General features: G+C 43.0%; 1 protein-coding gene across 5 annotated transcripts in view; it reads right to left on the bottom strand.

The window, feature by feature from the left end:
- LOC147106249 (alanine and arginine rich domain containing protein) overlaps positions 1-22,265 on the bottom strand; it is a 214,608-nt gene that overhangs the window by 7,648 nt on the left and 184,695 nt on the right. For all 5 annotated transcript variants that reach the window (XM_086009196.1, XM_086009195.1, XM_086009194.1 and 2 more), the window contains 4 exons: positions 15,190-15,331; positions 13,367-13,657; positions 10,875-11,110; positions 766-1,018 (listed from right to left, as the gene is read on the bottom strand). In XM_086009196.1, the coding sequence (XP_085865322.1) occupies positions 766-1,018; positions 10,875-11,110; positions 13,367-13,657; positions 15,190-15,331 (922 nt within the window). The remainder of the gene's footprint in view (positions 1-765; positions 1,019-10,874; positions 11,111-13,366; positions 13,658-15,189; positions 15,332-22,265) is intronic.

Raw genomic sequence — 22,265 nt, forward strand, 5'->3', positions numbered from 1 at the left:
GGCTTTTTTGTCCCTGTAAATTTTTTCTCCTTCTAAAGGACCTTCCAGAAGATAGAAAATTCCTAAGAGTTATGAATATGAAGAATTACATTTCAGCTCTATAATCAATGAATTTTAAAATCATTTTTTTTTAATGGAAATATAATTCAAAATTATTTAAAGGATATAAATTATGATGGTCATAATTTATGACATCAAGCCCCATCTTCTATATTAATATGCATAGAGGGGTAAACTTTAAAAAAAACTGATGCACATTTACACAGAAAAACCCATTGACAAGGATCCACCTTAAGGACAGTCAGTGAGATTTAAGTGCAACGTGTTGAAATCACACGTGAATTTACTGGAAAATTCAATATTGTTTGCATAACTCATTTTTACTATCAGATCCTATAAAGATACATTAGTGTGAAAAATGTTTCTTTGGCATGTAAATGCAGGGTTTGGGGCTATTGTTTCATAATAACTTGTGTGAATCTTTAACAATATTGAACTTCCAAAAAACAGAATTATGGTGAAGATCATAGAAAAAATATTGGCCATATAATACAGCAGCAAAGACTTTGTCTCCTCGGAAATTATAGTTGTAATTTTTGTTCCATTAGTGATTAACAAAAATGTGAAAACAGCTGCAAATCTGTCTTAAAGCAGGAACACGAGTGTCTTACTTGGACAAAATAAACAAATTTACCTTCATCTTGACAATGTGTTCAGGAAGGAAACACAATTTTAGAACACACGAAGTATATTGTGATAACTGACCTTAGCCAGGTATGACTCTACTCTGTTGGTAGAGGACATTCCATCTGCCATTGGACTTAGGAAGCTACCACCTAGATTTCTGTTGAAAGTTCCTAGGTTACTGACATTACCCATTGTACTTTGCAGCTGACCCATATCCAGAGCAGGAGTTGTGGCCAAGCTTCCATTCATAATGCTGCTAGCAATCAAGGATTTACTGCGCTGGCGTTCATTAAGCAGCTTAGTGTTGGTTTCTGCTAACCTCTCATTTGATCTATAGAAGGAAAATAGGGAAAACAAGTGATTAAAATGCTGGTGATATTTCCAAATAAACTAGATAACTTGAGGGCTCCCTGTACAATTTGAGTTTGACATCAATAAAACTATTAGAAGAGACAGATTCACTGGTTACATAAATCATTGAATTCTCAGTCTTGTGTTGAAAAAAAACAGTATTTTTATTTTCTGACTATCTAAGAAATAATGATATGGACCAACATGCATGGATAGTGGAATACTGCATCACTGGTGTCCTGTGAAGCACTCGATTGAAGCTGAACAAGAGAACGTCCTGCCATTTGGAATCTGGTTGACTGTGCTGGTATTGTTATCTTATTTACTGTATCAGTTTGAAGTAAATTTCTCATGATCTTTCAGGTCCTCAATACCAATCTCCCTAATATGCAGCAAGAAAAATGATAGATGCAACTGATAAGATACATCCCACCTACTGAATTCACCATAGTTCAGCAAGTGTGAAAACCAACATTTACAAATTCACGCAAGTCATCCGTTCAGGTTTTGACCTGGAGTCACTCTTAATATTCCACATTAAAGTTAGAAGTATCATAATAGTTAGCACATAATTTGAAAGAAATATGGTAAGATTTATTCCACTACAACTTAACACCTCAAATGTAGTAAATAGCCAAGGCGCTTCACAGTAGCGTTATCAAACAAAATTTGACACGAGACACATAAGGAGATATTAGGGCAGGTCAGCTTGGTCAGAAAGGTAGGTTTTAAGGAGTGTCTTAAAGGAAAGAGGCGGAGCGGTTTAGGGAAGGAATTCCAGAGCTCAGGGACTAGGCAGTTGAAGGCACGGCCATCAATGGTGGAGTGATGAAAATCGGGGATGTGCAAGAGGTCGGAATTGGAGGAAGGCAGAGATATCGGAGGGTTGCAGGTGTGGAAGAGGTTAGAGATGGGGAGGGGCGAGGCCATAGAGGGATTTGAAAACAAGGATGAGACTTTGAGGTGTTGCCAGATCGGGTGCTGATGTAGATCAACGAGCATAGTGATGGGTGATGGATGAATGGTGCAATTTAATTCAATATACAGCTGTCACATGTACTTCACAGATAGTGATGAAGTTCCAATTGTACTTTTTTCTCTGAAAGTTGGAATTGGAAAATAGAGCAATCCTTGCAACTTATTAGACATTTTCAAATCCCAAATAATTCCTTCAAGCATAGAATGCCATAAAATGCATTATTTGGGGTTTTATAAGTAGAGGCATAGAATACAATAGTTAACAAGTAATGATGAATTTATACAAAACACTGGTTCGGCTACAGTTAGAGCACTGTGTGCAGTTTGTTCTGGAAAGTAATTAAAGCCATTGGAGGTGTAGATTCACCAGGAATGGAAAAGTATAGTTATGAGGAGAGACTTGAAATTCTGGGACTATCTCCACTGGAGTAGGGAATGCTAAGTGAAGATTTAATTGAAGCTTTTAAAATCACGAGTTTTAATAGAGTAAATTGGGAAAGACAATTTTCTCTGTTTGGAGAATTGGCGACGAGAGAGTCAACAATTTAAAATCACCAATTCCCCAACCAGCAAAAGTTATGAGTGCTGCTGGAGCAATGCATGCTTTGCCACAGGGAGTGATTGAGGGAGAGACCATTGTTTATTTTAAAAGGGACAAATGGATACATATTTGAAACAGAAAGATACAAAAATCTGGGAGATTGCAGGGCAGTGAGATTAGTTTTGAATCGCTCCAGCAAACAGCCAGCACAGACACGGTGAGCCGATTGGCCTTCTGTGCTGTAAACTTCTAGTTCTACTCTTCTCGGATAGATATGATGGTCCTACAAATAAAAATATCAAATGGAGATAATTGATACTGATGCTTTCATCTTTAAGGTGGCCCTGGTTGCAATTTCTGGGAAAAGCATTCTCCTCCAAACCAGATATTGTAAAGCAATCAGGCAGAGCAGGATCATTAAAAAGATTATAGAGTTGTGAAATAAATGACCGCCATTCACCACTGAAGCAGATCATGAATTAGAGAGATAATGTGATATGTTTCTGGTGAATGTAGGGAATAAGGAATATAGTGAGAAGGTGGTTAACTGGGGTCAGCCTTGGCTCAGTGGTGGCACTCTCGCCTGAGTCGGAAGTACATGGGTTCAAAACCCACTCCAGAGACTTGGGCACTTAATCGAGACTGACACTTTAGTGCAGTACTAAGGAATGTTGAACTGCTGGAGGAGCCGTCTTTCAGATGAGGTGTTAAATTGAGGCCCCGTCTGCCCTCTCAGGTGAATGTAAAAGATCCTATGGCACCATTCAAAGAAGAGATGTCCTGGCCATCATTGACACCTCAATCATTATCACTAAAGACAGACGATCTAGTAATTTATCTCATTGCTATTTTGGGGGCCTTGCTGTGTGAATCGGGCATCATGTGGTTAAACTTCCAACCAGAGTTGGCAACTCTAGTAATTAGAGGTAGTCAAACACTTGTATTTGGATCACTGCTGAACACTAAATCAGTATTACAGCTCCATGTGGGGCAACACCTGGCCGATAGTGACCATGCAAGGGCACAGAATGTACTCTGGGTGGGGAGCTTCAATGTCCATCACCAAGAGTGGCTCGGTAGCACCACTACTGACCGAGCAGGCCGAGTCCTGAAGGACACAGCTGCCAGTCTGGGCCTGCGACAGGTGGTGAAAGCACCAACACGAGGGGAAAAACCTACTTGACCTCGTCCTCACCAATCTACCTGTTGCAGATGCATCTGTCCATGACAGTATTGGTAGCAGACGAAGTCCCGTCTTCACACGGAGGACACCCTCCATCGTGTTGTGTGGCACTACCACTGTGCTAAATGGGACAGATTCAGAACAGATCTAGCAGTTCATAACTGGGCATCCATGAGGCGCTGTGGGCCATCAGCAGTAGCAGAATTGTATTCCACCACAATCTGTAACCTCATGGCCTGCCATATCCCTCACTCTACCATTACCATCAAGCCAGGGGACCAACCCTGGTTCAATAAGGAGTGTAGAAGAGCATGCCAGGAGCAGCACCAGGCGTACCTAAAAATGAGGTGCCAACCTGGGGAAGCTGCAACATAGGACTACATGCATGCTAAAAAGTGGAAGCAGCATGCTATAAACAGGGCTACGCGATCCCAAAATCAACGGATCAGATCAAAGCTCTGCAGTCCTGCCACATCCAGTTGTGAATGGTGGTGGACCATTAAACAACTAACGGGAGGAGAAGGCTCCATGAATATCTCCATCTTCAATGATGGTGAAGCCCAGCACGTGAGTACAAAAGACAAGGCTGAAGCGTTTGCAACCATCTTCAGCCAGAAGTGCCGAGTGGATGATCCATATCGGCCTACTCCTGAGGTCCCCACCATCACAGAAGCCAGTCTTCAGCCAATTCAATTCACTCCACGTGATATCAAGAAATGGCTGAGCGCACTGGATACAGCAAAGGCTATGGGCCCCGACAACATCCCAGCTGTCATGCTGAAAACTTGTGCTCCAGAACTAGCCGTGCCTCTAGCCAAGCTGTTCCAATACAGCTACAACACTGGCATCTATCCGACAATGTGGAAAACTGCCCAGGTAGGTCCTGTGCACAAAAAGCAGGACAAATCCAATCCGGCCGATTACCGCCCCATTAGTCTACTCTAAATCATCAGCAAAGTGAAGGACGGTGTTATCAACAGTGCTATCAAGCGGCACTTACTCACCAATAACCTGCTCATGGATGCCCAGTTTGAGTTCCACCAAGACCACTCGGCTCCCGACCTCATTACAGCCTTGGTCCAAACATGGACAAAGGAGCTGAATTCCAGAGGTGAGGCGAGAGTGACTGCCCTTGACATCAAGGCAGCATTTGACTGAGTGTGGCATCAAGGAGCACTAGTAAAACTGAAGTTAATGGGAATCGGGGGGTAAACTCTCCACTAGTTGGAGTCATACCTAGCATAAAGGAAGATGATTGTGGTGATTGAAGGTTGCAGGAGTTCCTCAGGGCAGTGTCCAAGGCCCAACCATCTTCAGCTGCTTCATCAATGACCTTCCCTCCAACAAAAGGCCAGAAATGGGGATGTTCGCTGATGACTGCACAGTGTTCAGTGTCATTCACAACTCTTCAGATAATGAAGCAGTCCATGCCCGCATGCAACAAGACCTGAACAACATTCAGGCTTGGGCTGATAAGTGGCAGGTAACATTCGCGTCAAACAAGTGCCAGGCAATGACTATCTCCAACAAGCGAGAGTCTAACCACCTCCCCTTGACATTCAACGGCATTACCATCGCCGAATCCCCCATCATCAACATCCTGGGGGCACCATTGACCAGAAACTTAACTGGATCAGCCACATAAATACTGTGGCAACAAGAGCAGGTCAGAGACTATGGGCTAGATTTTCGGGGAGCCGTCAGGTGGGGTTTCAGGCGTGTGGGGGGGGGGGGGGGGAATCCCGACTTTGGGGGTCCCGACACCATCCCACCCAAAACCCCGCCCCATGTAAGTTTCAGGGGCGGCGGGTACCTGCCCCGCACTGGGACCCGCCGAAACCAGGCGGGAAGGGATTAGTGCCAATTAACTGCCTGTTACTAGGTAGTTAACAGGCAGTATTTAGCCTAATCCCCATTTTGAGGGGTTTCATGTGGGTTTCCCGACGGCTCCAAACCACACCAGGCTAGAGCAGGCGGGCCGTCGGGTTGAATGAGTTGGAGGGGTCGCGATGTCAGCGCTCAGGTGAGTGATGGGTGCATGAGTGTAAAGGTAAGTGTGTTTGGTGTGTCTAAAGTGTGTAAAGAACTTTTACTTACCTTAACAGCCTTTCTTCCTGCAGCTGTCGGGAGCGCATCACTCAGCCGGAACTGAAAGCTGAACGGCTGCGATCTGTCAAAAGTGACAGCCTTCAGCTTTGAGTGCTGTTGAGATTTCTAAATGAGTCTGCGCAGAAGGACTCATCTTAGAAATCAGACGGTCAGTGTTTGACAGCTTCAAACAGCTGTAAAACAGGTATTTCATCTGTCAGAAATCTTGACAGATGAAATTTTAGTCTGTGACGTCACCTGTTGCCGGGTGGCCCTTAATTGGCCTGCTGAGCCCGCTGGGCGGGCTCAACAAGGTCAATCAAGGGAAAATCGCACGGATTGGCCGGACGTCCAAGTAGGCGGGTCAGAAACCCGAAAGGGGAAGTCCCGCCTTCTTCCCGACAGGTTCGACAAAATCGACCCCTATGTATTCTGTGGTGAGTGACTCACCTCCTGACTCCCCAAAGCCTTTCCACCATCTACAAGGCACAAGTAAGGAGTGTGATGGAATACTCTCCACTTGCCTGGATGAGTGTAGCTCCAACAACACTCAAGAAGCTCGACACCATCCAGGACAAAGCAGCCCGCTTGATTGGCACCCCATCCACCACCTTAAACATTCACTCCCTCCACCACCGGCGTACCGTGGCTGCAGTGTGTACCATCTACAAGGTGCACTGCAGCAACTCACCAAGGTTTCTTCGGCAGCACCTCACAAACCCATGACCTCTTCCACCTAGAAGGACAAGGGCAGCAGGCGCATGGGAACACCACACCTCCAAGTTCCCCTCCAAGTCACACACCATCCTGACTTAGAAATATATCACCGATCCTTCATCGTCGCTGGGTCAAAATCCTGGAACTCTCTCCCTTACAGTGGGATTACCTTCACCGCATGGACTGCAGCGGTTCAAGAAGGTGGCTCACCACCACCTTCTCAAGGGCAATTAGGGATGGGCAATATGTGGACAACACCCACATCCCATAAACGAATTGAAAAAAAATATTAGATTTCAGTTGATCAGTAGAACCAAAGGCGCTGAGAATTCAGGTTAGTTTCAGATTTCAAAAGGGCTAACTTTACTAAAATGGCAGAAGACTTAAATTAGATCAATTGGTCAACTCCCATAGATGGGTATATTACCAATACTGAAGAAAAATGGAATATTTTTAAAACAGATTAATGCACAAGGAAGCCATATATGTCCCAAAAGATGGACACATGGCAAGACAAAGCCAACATGGCTGACTGGTCATGCATTGGACAAATTAGACTTAAACAAAAATGCTTTCATAGTAAAGGAAAATAATTTGAGAACAGAGACAAGTTTCATGCATAATTAAAGATAACAAAAGCTATTAGAGCAGCTAATAGATCAATGGAGATGATGATGTTGGACAATTGTGGGTAGCAATGGTAAAAGCTTCTTAGATTCGTCAAGAATCAAGGGTCGTTAAAGATTGTATATGGACATTGAAAGATTCCTCAGGACAGATTCAAATGGTCTCCCAGGGTATGGCAGCAGTTTTAAATGACTAATTTGCATCAGTCTTCACTCCCGTGGATGATACTCAATTACTCAGCAATGAGTAATAGCTGCGGATATCAATTTAGCTCGCAGGTCCAGATGATATCTACCTTACTATGCTTAGAGATGGGACAAATGCTTTACAACTACTACCACAACCGCAACTACAACAACTTGTATTTGTATAGTGCCTTTAACATAGTAAAATGTCCCAAGGTGCTTCATAGGACCGTTATCAAACAAAATTTGACACTGAGCCACATAATGAGATATTTAGAGCCGACTTGGTCAAAGAGGTAGGTTTTAAGGAGCGTCTTAAAGGAGGAAAGAGAGGTAGAGGGGTTTAGGGAGCTGAAGGCACGGCCGCCAATAGTTGAGTGATTAAACTCGGTGATGCTCAAGAGGCCTGAATTGGAGCAGCAGATATCTCGGAGGGTTGTAGGGCTGGAGGGGATTACAGATAGGGAGTGGCAAGGCCATGGAGGGATTTGAAAACAAGGGTGAGACTTTTAAAATCAAGTTGTTGCTTAACCGGGAGCCAATGTAGGTCAGCGAGCACAGGGGTGATGGGTGAATGGGACTTGGTTCGAGTAAGAACACGGGTAGTAGAGTTTTGGATGACCTCAAGTATACGGAGGGTAGAATGTGGGAGGCCGGCCAGGGGTGCGTTGGAATAGTCAAGCTTAGAGGTAAAAAAGGCATGGATGAAGGTTTCAGTAGCAGATGAGCTGAGGTAGGGGCGGAGACGGACGATGTTACGGAGGTGGAAATAGGCGGTCTTAGTGATGGCGCGGATATGTGGTCGGAAGTTCATCTCAGGATCAAATATCAAATTGCCCCTCTCCTGTATGCTTAACAGCTTGCTAAAGTCGGGTTCCCTTGGACTGAAAGGATGCTCATATAGTTCCGATTTAAAAAAAAAGTGACAAGTCAGTACCAGAAAACTGTAGGCCCATTAGTTTGACTTTAATCATAGGCAAGATGCTGGAAGGGATCATTAGAGGTGCTCTCTATGACTTGAACAGAGGAGGAGTTATCAGTGACATTCTGGAAAAAAGACTGGGCCAGATTTTGCCGGAGCAGGGCATCACGCAGCGTGTCACATTAGTTAGACTTACAATTGCACATTTAAGTTTTAAAAAATTTTGCCCACAAAGTTGTTGGAAGTGCGAGCTGATAACGACGTAGCGAGAGCAACAGGGCATCTGGGACCTTGATGAACGAGACAAACAGTATATCTCCTTAACCAATGAGATTAAAGGATCGAGAAATAAACAGAGGAAAGACTGAGAAGGAGGGTGAATTAGAGTGGGTAAATTCAATGTCAAATCAGGTACAGAAAGAGAAATAAAGAGAGGGAAATAAAGATTGGATTGAGAGAGTAAAAAGAGGCAGAAAAGTAAGAAAAAAATTACATTTAAAATGACATTTAAAAAAATCTCCTTAAACAGATTTAATATAATTTTTTTGAAGAAGTTACTAGGCTGGCAGACATTGTCTACTTGAATTTAAAGAAAGCCTTTAATAAGGTACCTCAATAGATTCCTGTACAAGAAAGATTCTTTTTCCAGAGGATAGTAGACCTAGGGAACAAGCTGGAAGAGCTAAATGTAGGCTTCGGAGAGGAGGAGTGGCATTATAGGGCCGATTTTGTACTCCCTGTATGGAGCTGGACTCACAGGGAACTTTAATTTTTTTCCCACATATGCTGCCTGACCTGCTGAATGCTTGCAGCATATTTCTGTTTTATGTTTCATAAGGAATGCATTTTGTTTTACAATCCTTTTTACAATCCTGAGGCTGTGTGATTGGAGGTCATTGTTACTTGACACACGATTCCACCAGCCACACTCATGACATTTCGTCACTGCTTGGCTGTGTTTCAAACTTAGATAATCCCACACGTACCTTAATTCAATATACTATATGCTTAGGGAAAAAAGCCACTGTCAAAAAGCTTTCTGTTATTAAAATAGACACTAACATTTTCAGGTCAATAACTGGTGAACATGCAGGACAGTATTATAGATCAGTAATATTCACTGATTCAGTATCAAACCGTACAACATTTTCCATGAAGTAGTCAGCCAGTCAAAATGTAGGATATGGTGATCAACTGATTAAATACATCAATTTTATGCTTTGGGAAATAAAATATCCATCACCAATATTAGATCTTGGTGTCGCAGAATTATGATTTCCTCTTAGGTACATGAAAAATAAAACAGTTAAGATTGAAGGATCAAATTTACTACGTCCATTTCTTTATCTTTCTGTTTACATAAAAAAACAAGTTTGTGTAGTGTGACAGCAAAAAATTGAGGAATCTCAGTAGGGTACACAGCATTAATGATATGCACAGCAACATGCATCATAACTTGAAACCTTAGTTATTGATGTGCAGGAGCCAGTTATAGTCCGAAACATTTGGATTTCTATGATTACCATATTGTAATTTTTCATTTTGGAGTGGAGAATTATAACCGTTAATACCTTGTCATTTTTGTTATTTGGTTGTTGACACTCATTACAGTATTTTGTGATCCTTCTACTTTCAGGTTGCAAATCTCCTAAACTGTAAGTAGCATTACTGAGTGTGCCTTTGGCTTAGTGATAGCATTCTCGCCCAAGTAAGAAGGTGCAGGGTTCAAACCCCACTCTCAACAGTCCTGGCGAGTGGAGACTCTGAATTCTGGGTTGACGTCTGGGGGGGGGGGGGGGGGGGGTACTCGCGTCCAATGGGTATAGGTGCCCACCCCTCATCGTATGGGTTGTGGGTGCCCATAAAACCCTCCTGCCATATAAGAATAACCACCCTAATAGCTAGTATAAAGATGGTTAAGGCCAAGGAAAGAGCATTCTTGTTGCAGCCTGTCAGTCTGTTAGTCAGCGAATCCTTCTGCTACTTTACACTATTTCCCAAGGGAAGAGTGCAAAGATATGAATACAACAGCTAGCATGACACATGATTTGTGGGTAATTCTGGTTACATAAACCACTGATTTATTTTGGCTAGTGCAGCTTATGTCCAGAATGTGGGATAACAGTTTTTTTTAAAAAATGAGCATGCTATTTACTGTAAGATGAAACATGTATCTGCAAAATGGTCAACCAAAATTAAAATAATTAAATTATCAGCTTTGATGATCAAATACTGAATGAAGAACACTTTTTAAAAAAAAAATTCCCCTTCTGATTATCTGCCCATACTCCTGAAATTGAAGTTGCCAACTCATTAGGAATAGTAACTTTGGTGTCAGCAGCCCTACAATACTTCACCCAAGCAGCCATTCCTCATATATGTGAACCTGGACAGTGATGAGCTGAATTCCATCATCGCCTGGCATCTACACAAGTGCACTTCTGGCATGATCTTCATATAGAGATCAGGAACAGTCAATAACCCTAGCTATTTTCACCCCTTCATAACCAATTTGCTTTATTTAGCTCAATATCACATCACATACTGCCTGAACCATCAGGGAGCTCTAGGTTAAAAGGTTTACAAAAGTCTTACCTATCAAGCTTGGCTGCAAGGGATTTACGAAGTTTTAATTCCTCTGAATACAATTCCTTGTATCTCTCAAGTTCCAGCTGTGCGGATTCTTTCAGATTCATGTTGTCTTGTTGTGAAGTTCTAAGCTTACTCAGCTCCGATTCCAGGTCTTTTGTTTTCTGCTCAAATTGGTTTCTAATTGTGCTTTCATTTGTGGCTCTCAATTGTTCCAAGGCTTCTTGGGAGGCCTGTTGAGTCTTAGCATGCAAGAGTGAAACAATTTAATACTGCACTGGAACAAAATAATTTCAAGTCACAAATTTTTGGAAATGACTAGTACTTATGTGACACTGCACTGAGACAGTAAACACTGAGAACTTACGTTATATCAGTCGTCATGATGTGAGGCTAGGTTATGCAAATTAAGCATTTATTTTACAGATTTGCTGCTAAATTCAGGGCTGGTTTCTGTGGCAAAATAGCAAATGAGCTAACACCAGTGCCTCGAGAGAGATGGTGCATACAGTTACAATTTGCTCTTCCTCCTCAGTATTTTTTGTGTGTGTTCATAACAAACAGCAGTTTCCATAAGTGCACATGTGCCCACTACAATCTGAAACTTAACAGGCTTGGGTGTGCTGTGAATGGGAGTAATGGGCCTTAAGACCAACAATTATCCTTTTACTGGGGACATTTTACACTGGAAGTTGCATGGGTTGCCTACTATGTATTCCTGTTTTCTCCAACAGGTAGAAAAGCACAATATTGTCAGACCATATTGTTAAAACTAAAACAAATCATATATACACTGAAGCAAAAAGAAAACAAAATACAGGTAGACTACCCTTTATCCGGACTTCCGAAAACCGAAACCCTCTAAAAACCGAAGGTTTTTTCGGTCAGCGTAAGTCCAGCGTAAGTCGTGCGCACGACCCCCCGCGGACCCCCCGCCGGCCCTGACCGTAAGTCGGCGGGGGTCGGGGTCGGCGGGGGTCAGGGCCGGCGGGGGGGGGGGTCGGGGCCGGCGGGGCGGGGGTCGGGGGTCCGGCGGGGGGGTCGTGCGCACGACCCCCCGCCGACCCCCCCGCGGACCCCTGCCGACCCACCTTCCGAAATCCGAAATTCTCCGAAAACCGAAACACGGCTGGTCCCGAGGTTTTCAGATAAAGGATAGTCTACCTGTACTAGCGACAACAATACTAGTATTAGATCAATCCACATGAATTTAGAAGTGCCTTTCTCAGTGTGTATTTCTTACATGAGAAGCAAGACTAATTCAAAGAACTGCACTGCAGCTGAGATCACTGCAGGTGGGAGACATGTTACGTTCAGGCCAATGAAAACAGAATTCTTTAAAAAGTCATGCATAACAAGATATCTGGGTTTTACATGAACCTACAGGCTGTTCAGTTCAGTAGGCTAAAAAGATATTGGGCTAGATTTTGCTGTGAGCGGTGAATAAATGGCACCTGATGTTTGTTAGACTTGCATTTGCCCAGACCTTTTCTATGGATTTTGCATGGCAAATTCCTGTCAATGGGACATTCAAGAGGCGTGGCTCCCTCTACAGGGCATCTGGGACCTGTGTGAACAGGACAAGCAACTGCGTATCTCCTTAGCCAAGCAGATTGCAGAATCGTTAATCAGCAGCGCAGAGTCTGAACCAGGACGAGCAAGTTAGAATAGTGAATTCAATGTCAATTCAGGAATAGAAAGCGAAATAGAGAGAGGGAAAGAAAGATTGAATTAAGAGAGTGAGATAAAGAGACAAAGTAAAAGTAAAAAAAACATTTTATTTTTAAATTTTAAAAATTTCCAACATTAAAAGCCAAAAGTAATGAGATTCCACAGTTCATTTTCAGTGCCACAGAGTTTGTTCGGCAGTAATTAAGACTTACCATGTCTTTAAAAGGGTACTTAGACTGGAATGAACAAGCCCTAACTTTATGTGGGGAGTTTAGTCCGTATCTACGATGTCAGTACAGGAATTTCACACCATTCAATACATTTGTATGGGGAGCCAGATGGAGAGATGCCGTTTTCGCGCAGCTTACAGAGGAGCAACACATATTGGACAGCAACTTCCAGATTTTCATGTTTAACTGCACATCTGTACTCGCTGGAAGTTGCTGTCCGATTTGTTAGCCTCACCGTTATTTTCACAGCAAAATTCGGCCTATTAGCATATAACTATTCCTAAACTGTTGGAGTTAATAGTAATACTAAAACTCACTAATTTACAATGATAATTCCCACAAGAGTATACTGCATCTATTCATAAAGAAGGTTCCAATTTGCCAAATATTTAGGGAAGATTTGTAAAAAGTGACAAAAGCTTAAAAGTGATGTTGCAAAAAATTCAGATCTGCATAATTTTACTTTTTAATTTTAATAATCAGCAGTGTCTCATTACTAAATTGGATAAACACAAGATAACTAGACACCTTCTTGTTTATTATCCAGGCATCATTTATCCCTACATCTCATGTTTAAAATTAAATGCTTATTCCCACCTGCAAGAATAAATTGACTTCTTCTAGTTTCTGCTTGATTTCCTTACGAGCATTTTCCTCTGTCTCCCTCTTGTATTGTTCTATGTGACTGTAGCCCATCACTTTAGTTTCCACCTGATGTTTTAGACTGGCTACTTCCTCCTCTAGTTGCCATTTTCTTTTCTCCAGCCGATCATGGCTCTTTTGTAAAATTCTCATTGGTGTGACCTGTTCAGAAAGTTCTTGATTGGTTGATTCCAAACGTCTACATTTTGCAGATTCTACTTCTAGTTGCTGGGACAATTCATCGATCTGTGAGACATGGAGAAATTGGGTTACAAAAAGTTTGAAAATATCTTTCAGTACACTTACTAAACTTGATAATATTACAGAAATGTGAGACTATCTGCATGCAAATCATATCCTAATGTTCCTGCGTATTTTTAGGTTGGTTAGAAATGTTAGTTATTCCACTGATGAATGATTCAGTTTTTAATATGCCTGGATGTACTTAATGGATGCATATCTCTGGAAGTAGATAGCAGTGCCCCACAGGGCTCTGTTCTGGAACCGCTTCTGTTCACTATGTACATCAATGATTTGGATAAAGGGCTATATTAGGGAGCAGTGTCTAAATTTATAGGCATACTAAAATAGGAGGCATAGTAAATAATTCTGAGGACCAAACAAAGTTGCAATGGGATATTGATACAATGGTGGAATGGAAAAAAAAAAGTGGCAGATAGAATTCAATTTCAGTAAATAAGATGGTACATTTTGGTTTAAAAAAAGTAAGTCATTAATTATACTTTGAATGGGGAAAGGCTGGGCATTGTGGAAGAACAGAAAAAATTGGGGGTTCAGGTTCACAGGACATTAAAATAGTACCTCAAGGCCATAAAAAGACTAACAAAATACTGGGTATTGGCAAGAGGTATTGAATATAAAAGTTGAGATGTAATGCTGAATCTATATAAAACCATAGTAATACCACAGTGGAACACATTTGGACTCCAAACTATAGAAAGCATGCGAAGGCAACCAAGACAGTGTAGTGCAGATTAACTAGGTTACTACCTGGTGTGAAGAAATACAAAGACAGACTAGAAAAATTGGTGCTGTTTTCATTAGAACATAGAAGATTACAGAGTGGTTTGACAGAAGTGTTTAAAATTATGAAGAGATGGGACACAGTAGATAGAAATAGACTGTTTTCAGTGATTGAGGGATCTAGAATGAGGGAACATAGATATCAGATTAAATCAGTGAGCGGGAGAAACCTTTCTTTTACACAAAGCGTTGAGAGGCTATGGAGTTAGTGGTAGAAGCAGAGGAGAATAAAGGGATATGGGAACTGGGCGGATACATGGGATTTGGAGTACTGCTCCTGTGGAGGATAAACACCAACATAGACTGGTTGGGTCGAATGGCCCTTTTCTGTTTTGCAATTTCTCTTTAATTATATAGGATTTCTTGATTTACCCAAGAATAATCTAAACTTTTAGAACTAGACTAACAAGGCATTGAAAACAGTACTGATATAATCTACCTGTCACAATTTTCTGAGGGCAAAGCAAGTTTCCTGCTCCCAGGGCTTTGCCAACCCATCTTTTTATTTGACTTATAGGAGGTGAAGAGGACAATTTGGAATGACTCATCTGATTTCTTTTTAACCTCATGTGCAAAGTGCCTCCCCTTACCCCTGGGCAGGGACTCAAGTAGGAACTGTGGGTGCGAATCAGTATGCTACTATTCCAAGGCACAGCGTCCTCCAGCAACAATACAATGCATCATATGTGTAAAAAGTACAGCACCATTAAACTTAGGATGTAAAATGGCCTCACCTTGCTCTTTAGTCTGCTAAAAGTGACCTCAGTTTCATAGCATCCATGATCCAGTTCTTGAATACCGCTGAGCTGGGAGACAACCTGTCCACTATCATATTCCTTCAGCTTCTTTTTGGTAGTCTTCAACAGTGTCCTCATTCTGTATAACAAATATGATCACATGTACTGAAATCTGTCTACAATTGCAGGCTTAGTCTGACTTTAGATTGTCTCAACATAGCCTTCACAAGAGGTTCTACTCAACATAATTCATGTATTATCAGCTCTAATATGGAGTGGTTATTAGGAGAAAACGATATAGGTAGTCTCTAAGGCAGAAACAGTGTTTAAAGGAGGAGGGAGAAAAGTGCACTGCAAGATCTTTTTCAAATATTTGCATAGAAACAAAAATGGAAACAATGAGGGTGGCAGCAATGAGAGGTAACAGGAGGGAATGGGGACCGGAAAGGTGGTGTTGGGGAGAGGGGTGAAGGAGAATCCTTCCCATCGCTATCCCAGAAGGTTTGAAAGAGAGACGTGCTTCCTGCAATAAGCAAGAGAAACCTGTATATATTATAACAATAAGCAATATTTACCATTTAAATAATAGAGGTTTACCAGTTTAGCATGAGGAAGCCCCTTAAAGAATCCTGCTCTGCACTAAACAAGCCTTGCGCAGGAACAGGCTTTATGTTGGGTACGCATTTTTAGTGCTTTTAAAAGCATTTAACCAACTTAAAGTGGTTCCCAATCATGGTGGAATCCTAGCATAGATGTTAGGGCTCAGGTCAGATCAGGGCACCAGCACTCTAGTGGGCATTTGAATTTCACTAGACCACAGGTAGCTAGATATTCTGCAGCATTACAGTGAGTTGGAAAATAAGCTGTTTAATAACAACTGGGGTATGATTCCATGGAACATACAATTTATCAGGAACACTGATTTACAGTGACCGAAGTCAAATTGCGTTTTATTACACGATAGTCTTGGGATTTTTTTTAAAAAGGAGTGTTTTGGAGATCGATTTCTGCAACTCTGTCCATTTCCCCAAGAAAATAATAGAATCATAGAAATTTATGGCACAGAAGGAGGCCATTTGACCTATTATGTCTGTGCCAGCCAAATCCCACTTTCCAGCTCTTGGTCCGTGAATGAGTGGCCTTATTATATATTTGTTTACCTATATAACTAATTGTTATTTTCTTTTAGCAGATAGGGGAAGAGGGATTGCAGGTTTAACAGTAGGTGATGGGTATTGGGCTTCAGTAGCATTAGGACTGGGGTGGGGGGGCCGGGGTAGAAGGAACATCCCAGGTTGTAGAAGCTCTGGGAGGAGGGGAGGGCGAATCTAGGGTCTCATAGAAGAGGTCAGAATGTAGTTTGATTTATTGGGTGATTCCTGGTGAAGTAGGATGGGTGGTGTTTCCAGGCTTCGCCAGCAGTGGGGGAATGAAGCAAGATATGATAGCACTGCGAGGTTGGTTCCATTTTAAGAGAGATCCTGTGACACAGAAATTTGAGAGAGATTCCAACGGCTGGGAAAAGTAGGAGTGAGCAGTGGGGTCTAGAAATACTGGCAGGAGATCTCATGATCTGGGAGCACTAGAGCGGGGGGGGGGCCTGGAATATGCAAGCATTGAGCACCAGGGGTCATGGGACATAGAAGCATTGGGAGTGGTGGCTTTGGAGACTGGAAACATTAAGAGGTAGATGGGTGGGGGTGGTGGGGTAGGTGGTTAGGGTAATGGAAGGAGTGCTGGGGTTTAGGAATAAAGGAAAGGATGTCCCTAGGTCTTGAGACTACTAAAAAGGAGTCAAGGAGTGGGTGGGTGTTTCTGATACATGGAAATACTAGAAAGGGAATCCAAGGGTCTAGAAAGATTGGGGAAGAGAGGTATTGGGCTCTAGAAGCATTGAAGGGTTAAGTTCTGGCAATATTCACAGGCAAGTTGGGATCTGGAACTTTGGGAAAGGGGAATGTGGTCTGCAGTAAATTTTTGGGAGGAATGCAGGAAAATGGAGGTCAGCGGCATCCAATCCCCAGAGCAGTTTAAAATTATTTCTATAACTTGTTTCACAGCACTGAGCTAGGAACCAACTGCTATTTCAGGGGAGGCCTTCAAAGAGGAGATAGTTCGGGTACAGGACACATTTCCACGAGGAGGAAAGGAAAGGCATCCAAAGCTAGAGCTCCTTGGATAATTAAAGATAGAGATTAAAATCATAGAATGGTTACAGCACAGAAGGAGGCCATTCAGCCCGTCGAGCCCTTGCCAACTCTCTGCAAGAGCACTTCAGCTAGTCCCACTCCCCGCCCTTTCCCCGCAGCCCTGCAATTTCTTTTCCTTCAGGTACTTATCCAATTCCCTTTGAAAGCCACGATTGAATCTGCCTCCGCCACCCTTTCAGGCTGAGCATTTCAGATCCTAACCACTTGCTGTGTAAAAAAGTTTTTCCTCGTGTCGCCTTTGGTTCTTCTGCCAATCACCTTAAATCTGTGTCCTCTGATTCTCGACCCTTCCGCCAATGGGAACAGTTTCTCTCTATCTACTCTGTCTAGACCCATCATGATTTTGAACACTTCTATCAAATCTTCTCTCAACCTTCTCTGTTCTAAGGAGAACAAACCCAGCTTCTCCAGTCTATCCATGTAACTGAAGTCCCTCATCCCTGGAACCATTCTTGTAAATCCTTTCTGCACCCTCTCTAAGGCCTTCACATCCTTCCTAAAGTGCGGTGCCCAGAATTGGACACAATACTCCAGTTGAGGCCAAACCAGTGTTTTATAAAGGTTCATTATAACGTCCTTGCTTTTGTACTCTACGCCTCTATTTATGAAGCCCAGGATCCCGTATGCTTTTTTAACCGCTTTCTCAACCTGCCCTGCCACCGTCAACGATTTAATAAGAACATAAGAATTAGGAGCAGAAGTAGGCCATACGGCCCCTCGGGCCTGCTCCGCCATTCAATAGGATCATGGCTGATCCGAACCTAGACTCACGTCCACTTCCCTGCCCTCTCCCCGTAACCCCCAATTCCCATATCTGCTAAGAAACTGTCTATCTCCATATTAAATTTATTTAATGTCGCAGCTTCCACAGCTCTCTGAGGTAGCAAATTCCATAGATTTACTACCCTCTGAGTGAAGAAGTTTCTCCTCATCTCAGTTTTGAAAGGGCAGCCCCTTATTCTAAGATTATGCCCCCTAGTTCTAGTCTCACCACCCATCAGTGGAAACATCCTCACCGCATCCACCCGATCAATCCCCCTCACAATCTTATATGTTTCAATAAGATCGCCTCTCATTCTTCTGAACTCCAATGAGTAGAGGCCCAACCTCTACTCATTGGAGTTCAGAAGTTTGAGCACATATTGTGATTTGTGCACATATGCCCCCAGGTCTCTCTGTTCCTGCACCCCTTTTAGAATTGCACCCTTTAGTTTATATTGTCTCTTCTTGTTCTTCCTACCAAAATGTAGCACTTCACACTTTTCTGCATTAAATTTCATCTGCCACGTGTCCACCCATTCCACCAGCCTGTCTATGTCCTCTTGAAGTCTATCACTATCTTCCTCACTGTTCACTATACTTCCAAGTTTTGTGTCATCTGCAAATTGTGCCCTGTACACCCACATCCAAGTCACTGATATATACCAAGAAAAGCAGTGGTCCTTGTACCGACCTCTGAGGAACACCACTGTGTTCCTTCCTCCAGTCCGATGAACAACCGTTCACCACTACTCTCTGTTTCCTGTTGCTTAGCCAATTTTGTATCCATGCTGCCACTGTCCCTTTTATTCCATGGGCTTCAACTTTGCTGGCAAGCCTATTATGTGGCAATTTATCAAACGCCTTTTGAAGGTCCATGTACACATCAACTGCATTGTCCTCATCAACCCTCTCTGTTACCTCATCAAAAAACTCAATCAAGTTCATTAAACACGATTTGCCTTTAACAAATCCATGCTGGCTTTCCTTAAGTAATAAACACTTGTCCAAGTGACTGTTAATTTTGGCCCGGATTATCGTTTCTAAAAGCTTCCCCACTACCGAGGTTAAACTGACTGGCTTGTATTTGCTGGGTTTATCCTTACACCCTTTTTTGAACAAGGGTGTAACATTTGCAATTCTCCAGTCCTCTGGCAACACTCCCGTATCCAGGGAGGATTAGAAGATTATGGCCAGTACCTCCGCAATTTCCATTTTTACTTCCCTCAGCATCCTAGGATGCATCCCACCCGGTCCTGGTGACTTATCTACTTTAAGTACAGCCAGTCTTTGTAGTACTTTCTCCTTATCAATTTTTATCCCATCCAGTATCTCAACTACCTCCTCTTTCACTATGATTTTGGTGGCATCTTCTTCCTTGTTAAAGACAGATGCAAAGCACTCATTTAGTACCTGTCATCCCCCTCTGCTCCACGCATAGGTCTCCATTTTGGTCCCTAATCGGCCCCACCCCTCTTCTTACTACCTATTTATTATTTATATGCCTAAAGACGACTTTTGGATTCCCTTTTACGTTAGCTGCCAATCTATTCTCATACTCTCTATTATAAATCTCATCATTCATCAAGAAACTACTCGTGAAATAATGCTGGACAGCCAGCTGGTGGCGCCGTCCAAGGAGTATAAATACTCGGGCGTCGGCCCCAGCTTGCCAGGGACATTTTGTAAGACAAGGAACTAGTGAAGTACAACTAGACCGCCATGTTCTGAAACAAGTTGATTAAAGCCTTGCTTTATGCTCAAACCAAGTACGTAGTGAGTTTATTACGTCAATTTAATCAACTTGATATCGACTCCACGCTTTGGGTGATTCGGGAACAGCCAGCTACGACTCAAACCGTAGAAGGGAACTCAGACAAGTAATCAATCCATCATGGAGAAACTACTCAGACTCGCCCGTCTCGACCTGGACCCGAATTCACTTACAGCCGCTAAGGTATGGAAACACTGGTATCCTACCTTTAGTAACTTCTTTGAGGAGTGTGGTGAGAATGTTCCTAACAAGTTACGAATGCTTGCTAATTATGTATCCCCTCATGTGTTTGATTATATTGAAGACTGTGTAGACTATGACGCTGCTATCCAAATACTACAGCAGCTATATGTCAAGTCCCCAAATGAAATTTTTGCTCAGCATCTACTGGCCACAACTCGATAACAACCCGGGGAATCACTTGACGAATTCCTTCAGAAACTTCGCAGGCTCAGCAAGGATTGTAATCTTAAAGCTGTTACAGCTGAGTAGTACCAGGAGGAGTTAATTCATGATTCCTTTATTAATGGGATTGCGTCTCCCTTCATATGTCAGTGTCTGTTGGAGAATAAAACCCTCAAGTTACAGGCTGCCTATGACCAGGCATGTTCTCTGGACTTAACAAAGAGGAATGCAGACACCTATCTTTCACCACGTGCACGGGCTGCCGCTATCACTTTTAGTGACTCTTTCGATAGGCCTCGGGCGGAAGCCCTCACGGATGATGACTCCAACCCGGCTGATGACAACCCTACCCTAGAAACCTACACTGATGACGACCCCACCCTAGCAGCATCTTGGCAATCTGGAAGGAAGTGTTTCTTCTGTGGAGGTGCGTTCCATTATAGGAAATTTTGTAATGCGACCTGCAATCATTGCAGCAAGAAATGTCACTTTTCTAAGGTATGCCAGTCAAGAGCCGCTGTTAGTAAGAAAGGCCACTTTTCTAAGGTATACCGGTCGAGAGCTCCTGTTAGTTTTACAGCTGCAATCTATAAAACGGCTCCTCCCCCAAGAACCACTACTAAGGTTACAGCTGTCAAGGGTAAAACTGCCCCTCCTCCCATCACAGCTGTTTTTCCCCAAAGTCTGTCCCATGCAGCCACGAAGGTTTTGGTAAATGGACACATTTTGAGTGCACTAATCGACTCATGCAGCTCTGGCAGCTTCATTAGCGAGCGGGCTGTCAGTAAGTTAAAACTGCGTATTTACCCCTCGGACAGGGAAATTGCAATGGCTCTGACGACACTGACCACCAATTCTTCCGGCTTTTGTCTTGTCGACCTTATTCTCAATGGCCGCACTTATTTCTCCACCTGGCTCGGGGTGCTCAAGAACCTATGCACGACGAGCCCTCCTTGTTTGCCAATCTTTCCCCCCGATGTAAGCCCATAGTCACGAAATCACAACGTTTCAGCCAAGATGATCGATCCTTTATCGAGACAGAAATCTCTCGCCTTCTAGCTGACGGCATCATTGAGCCATGTTCATCTTTCTGGCGGGCTCAAGTCGTCGTTGTTAAAAATCCTCTGAAGCAACACAAGAAACGCCTTTGCATCGATTACTCGCAAACTATTAACCAGTATACCGACCTGGATGCCTACCCACTACCACGCATCGATGACATGGTCAATGACCTTGCCAACTACAAGGTATTTTCAACTTTTCATTTAAAGAGCGCATATCATCAAGTGCCGTTAAAGGACTCCGACAAGAAGTATACGGCCTTTGAGGCCAATGGTCGGCTTTATCAGTTTTGTCACCTTCCATTTGGGGTCACCAATGGGGTGGCTGTCTTTCAACGGGCAATGGATAGCCTAGTCAAACAGGAGAACTTAACGGACACTTTTCCATACCTGGATAATATCACCATTGCTGGTCATGACCAGAAGGAGCATGATGCCAACCTCCAGAAATTTTTTGACGTTCTCCGTCGTCGCAACTTAACCTTAAATGAGTCCAAATCTGTGAAATCAGTACCATCAGTCAACATCCTTGGCTACTGGGTGGGCAACGGTGTCATCAAACCAGATCTGGAGCGACTTCGTCCGCTTCAGGAGCTCCCTCCCCCTACGAATCTCGGCTCTCTTCGTCGGGCAGTCGGCATGTTCGCCTATTATGCGAAATGGATACCCCACTTCTCCGACAAGATCCAGCCCCTGCTTCACGCAAAGTAATTTCCATTGGAGGCAACGGCTATTTCAGCTTTCAACCTCCTCAAGCGACAACTAGAAAAAGCCACGCTTTGTTCCATTGATGAAAATCTTCCTTTCGTGGTCGAGTGCGATGCATCGGATGTGGCGATCTCTGCTACCTTGAATCAAGGTGGT

Source organism: Somniosus microcephalus, chromosome 16 (genome assembly GCF_052327205.1).
Source record: "Somniosus microcephalus isolate GS21.2 chromosome 16, FLI_Smic_1.0, whole genome shotgun sequence".
NCBI classification, from domain to species: domain Eukaryota; kingdom Metazoa; phylum Chordata; class Chondrichthyes; order Squaliformes; family Somniosidae; genus Somniosus; species Somniosus microcephalus.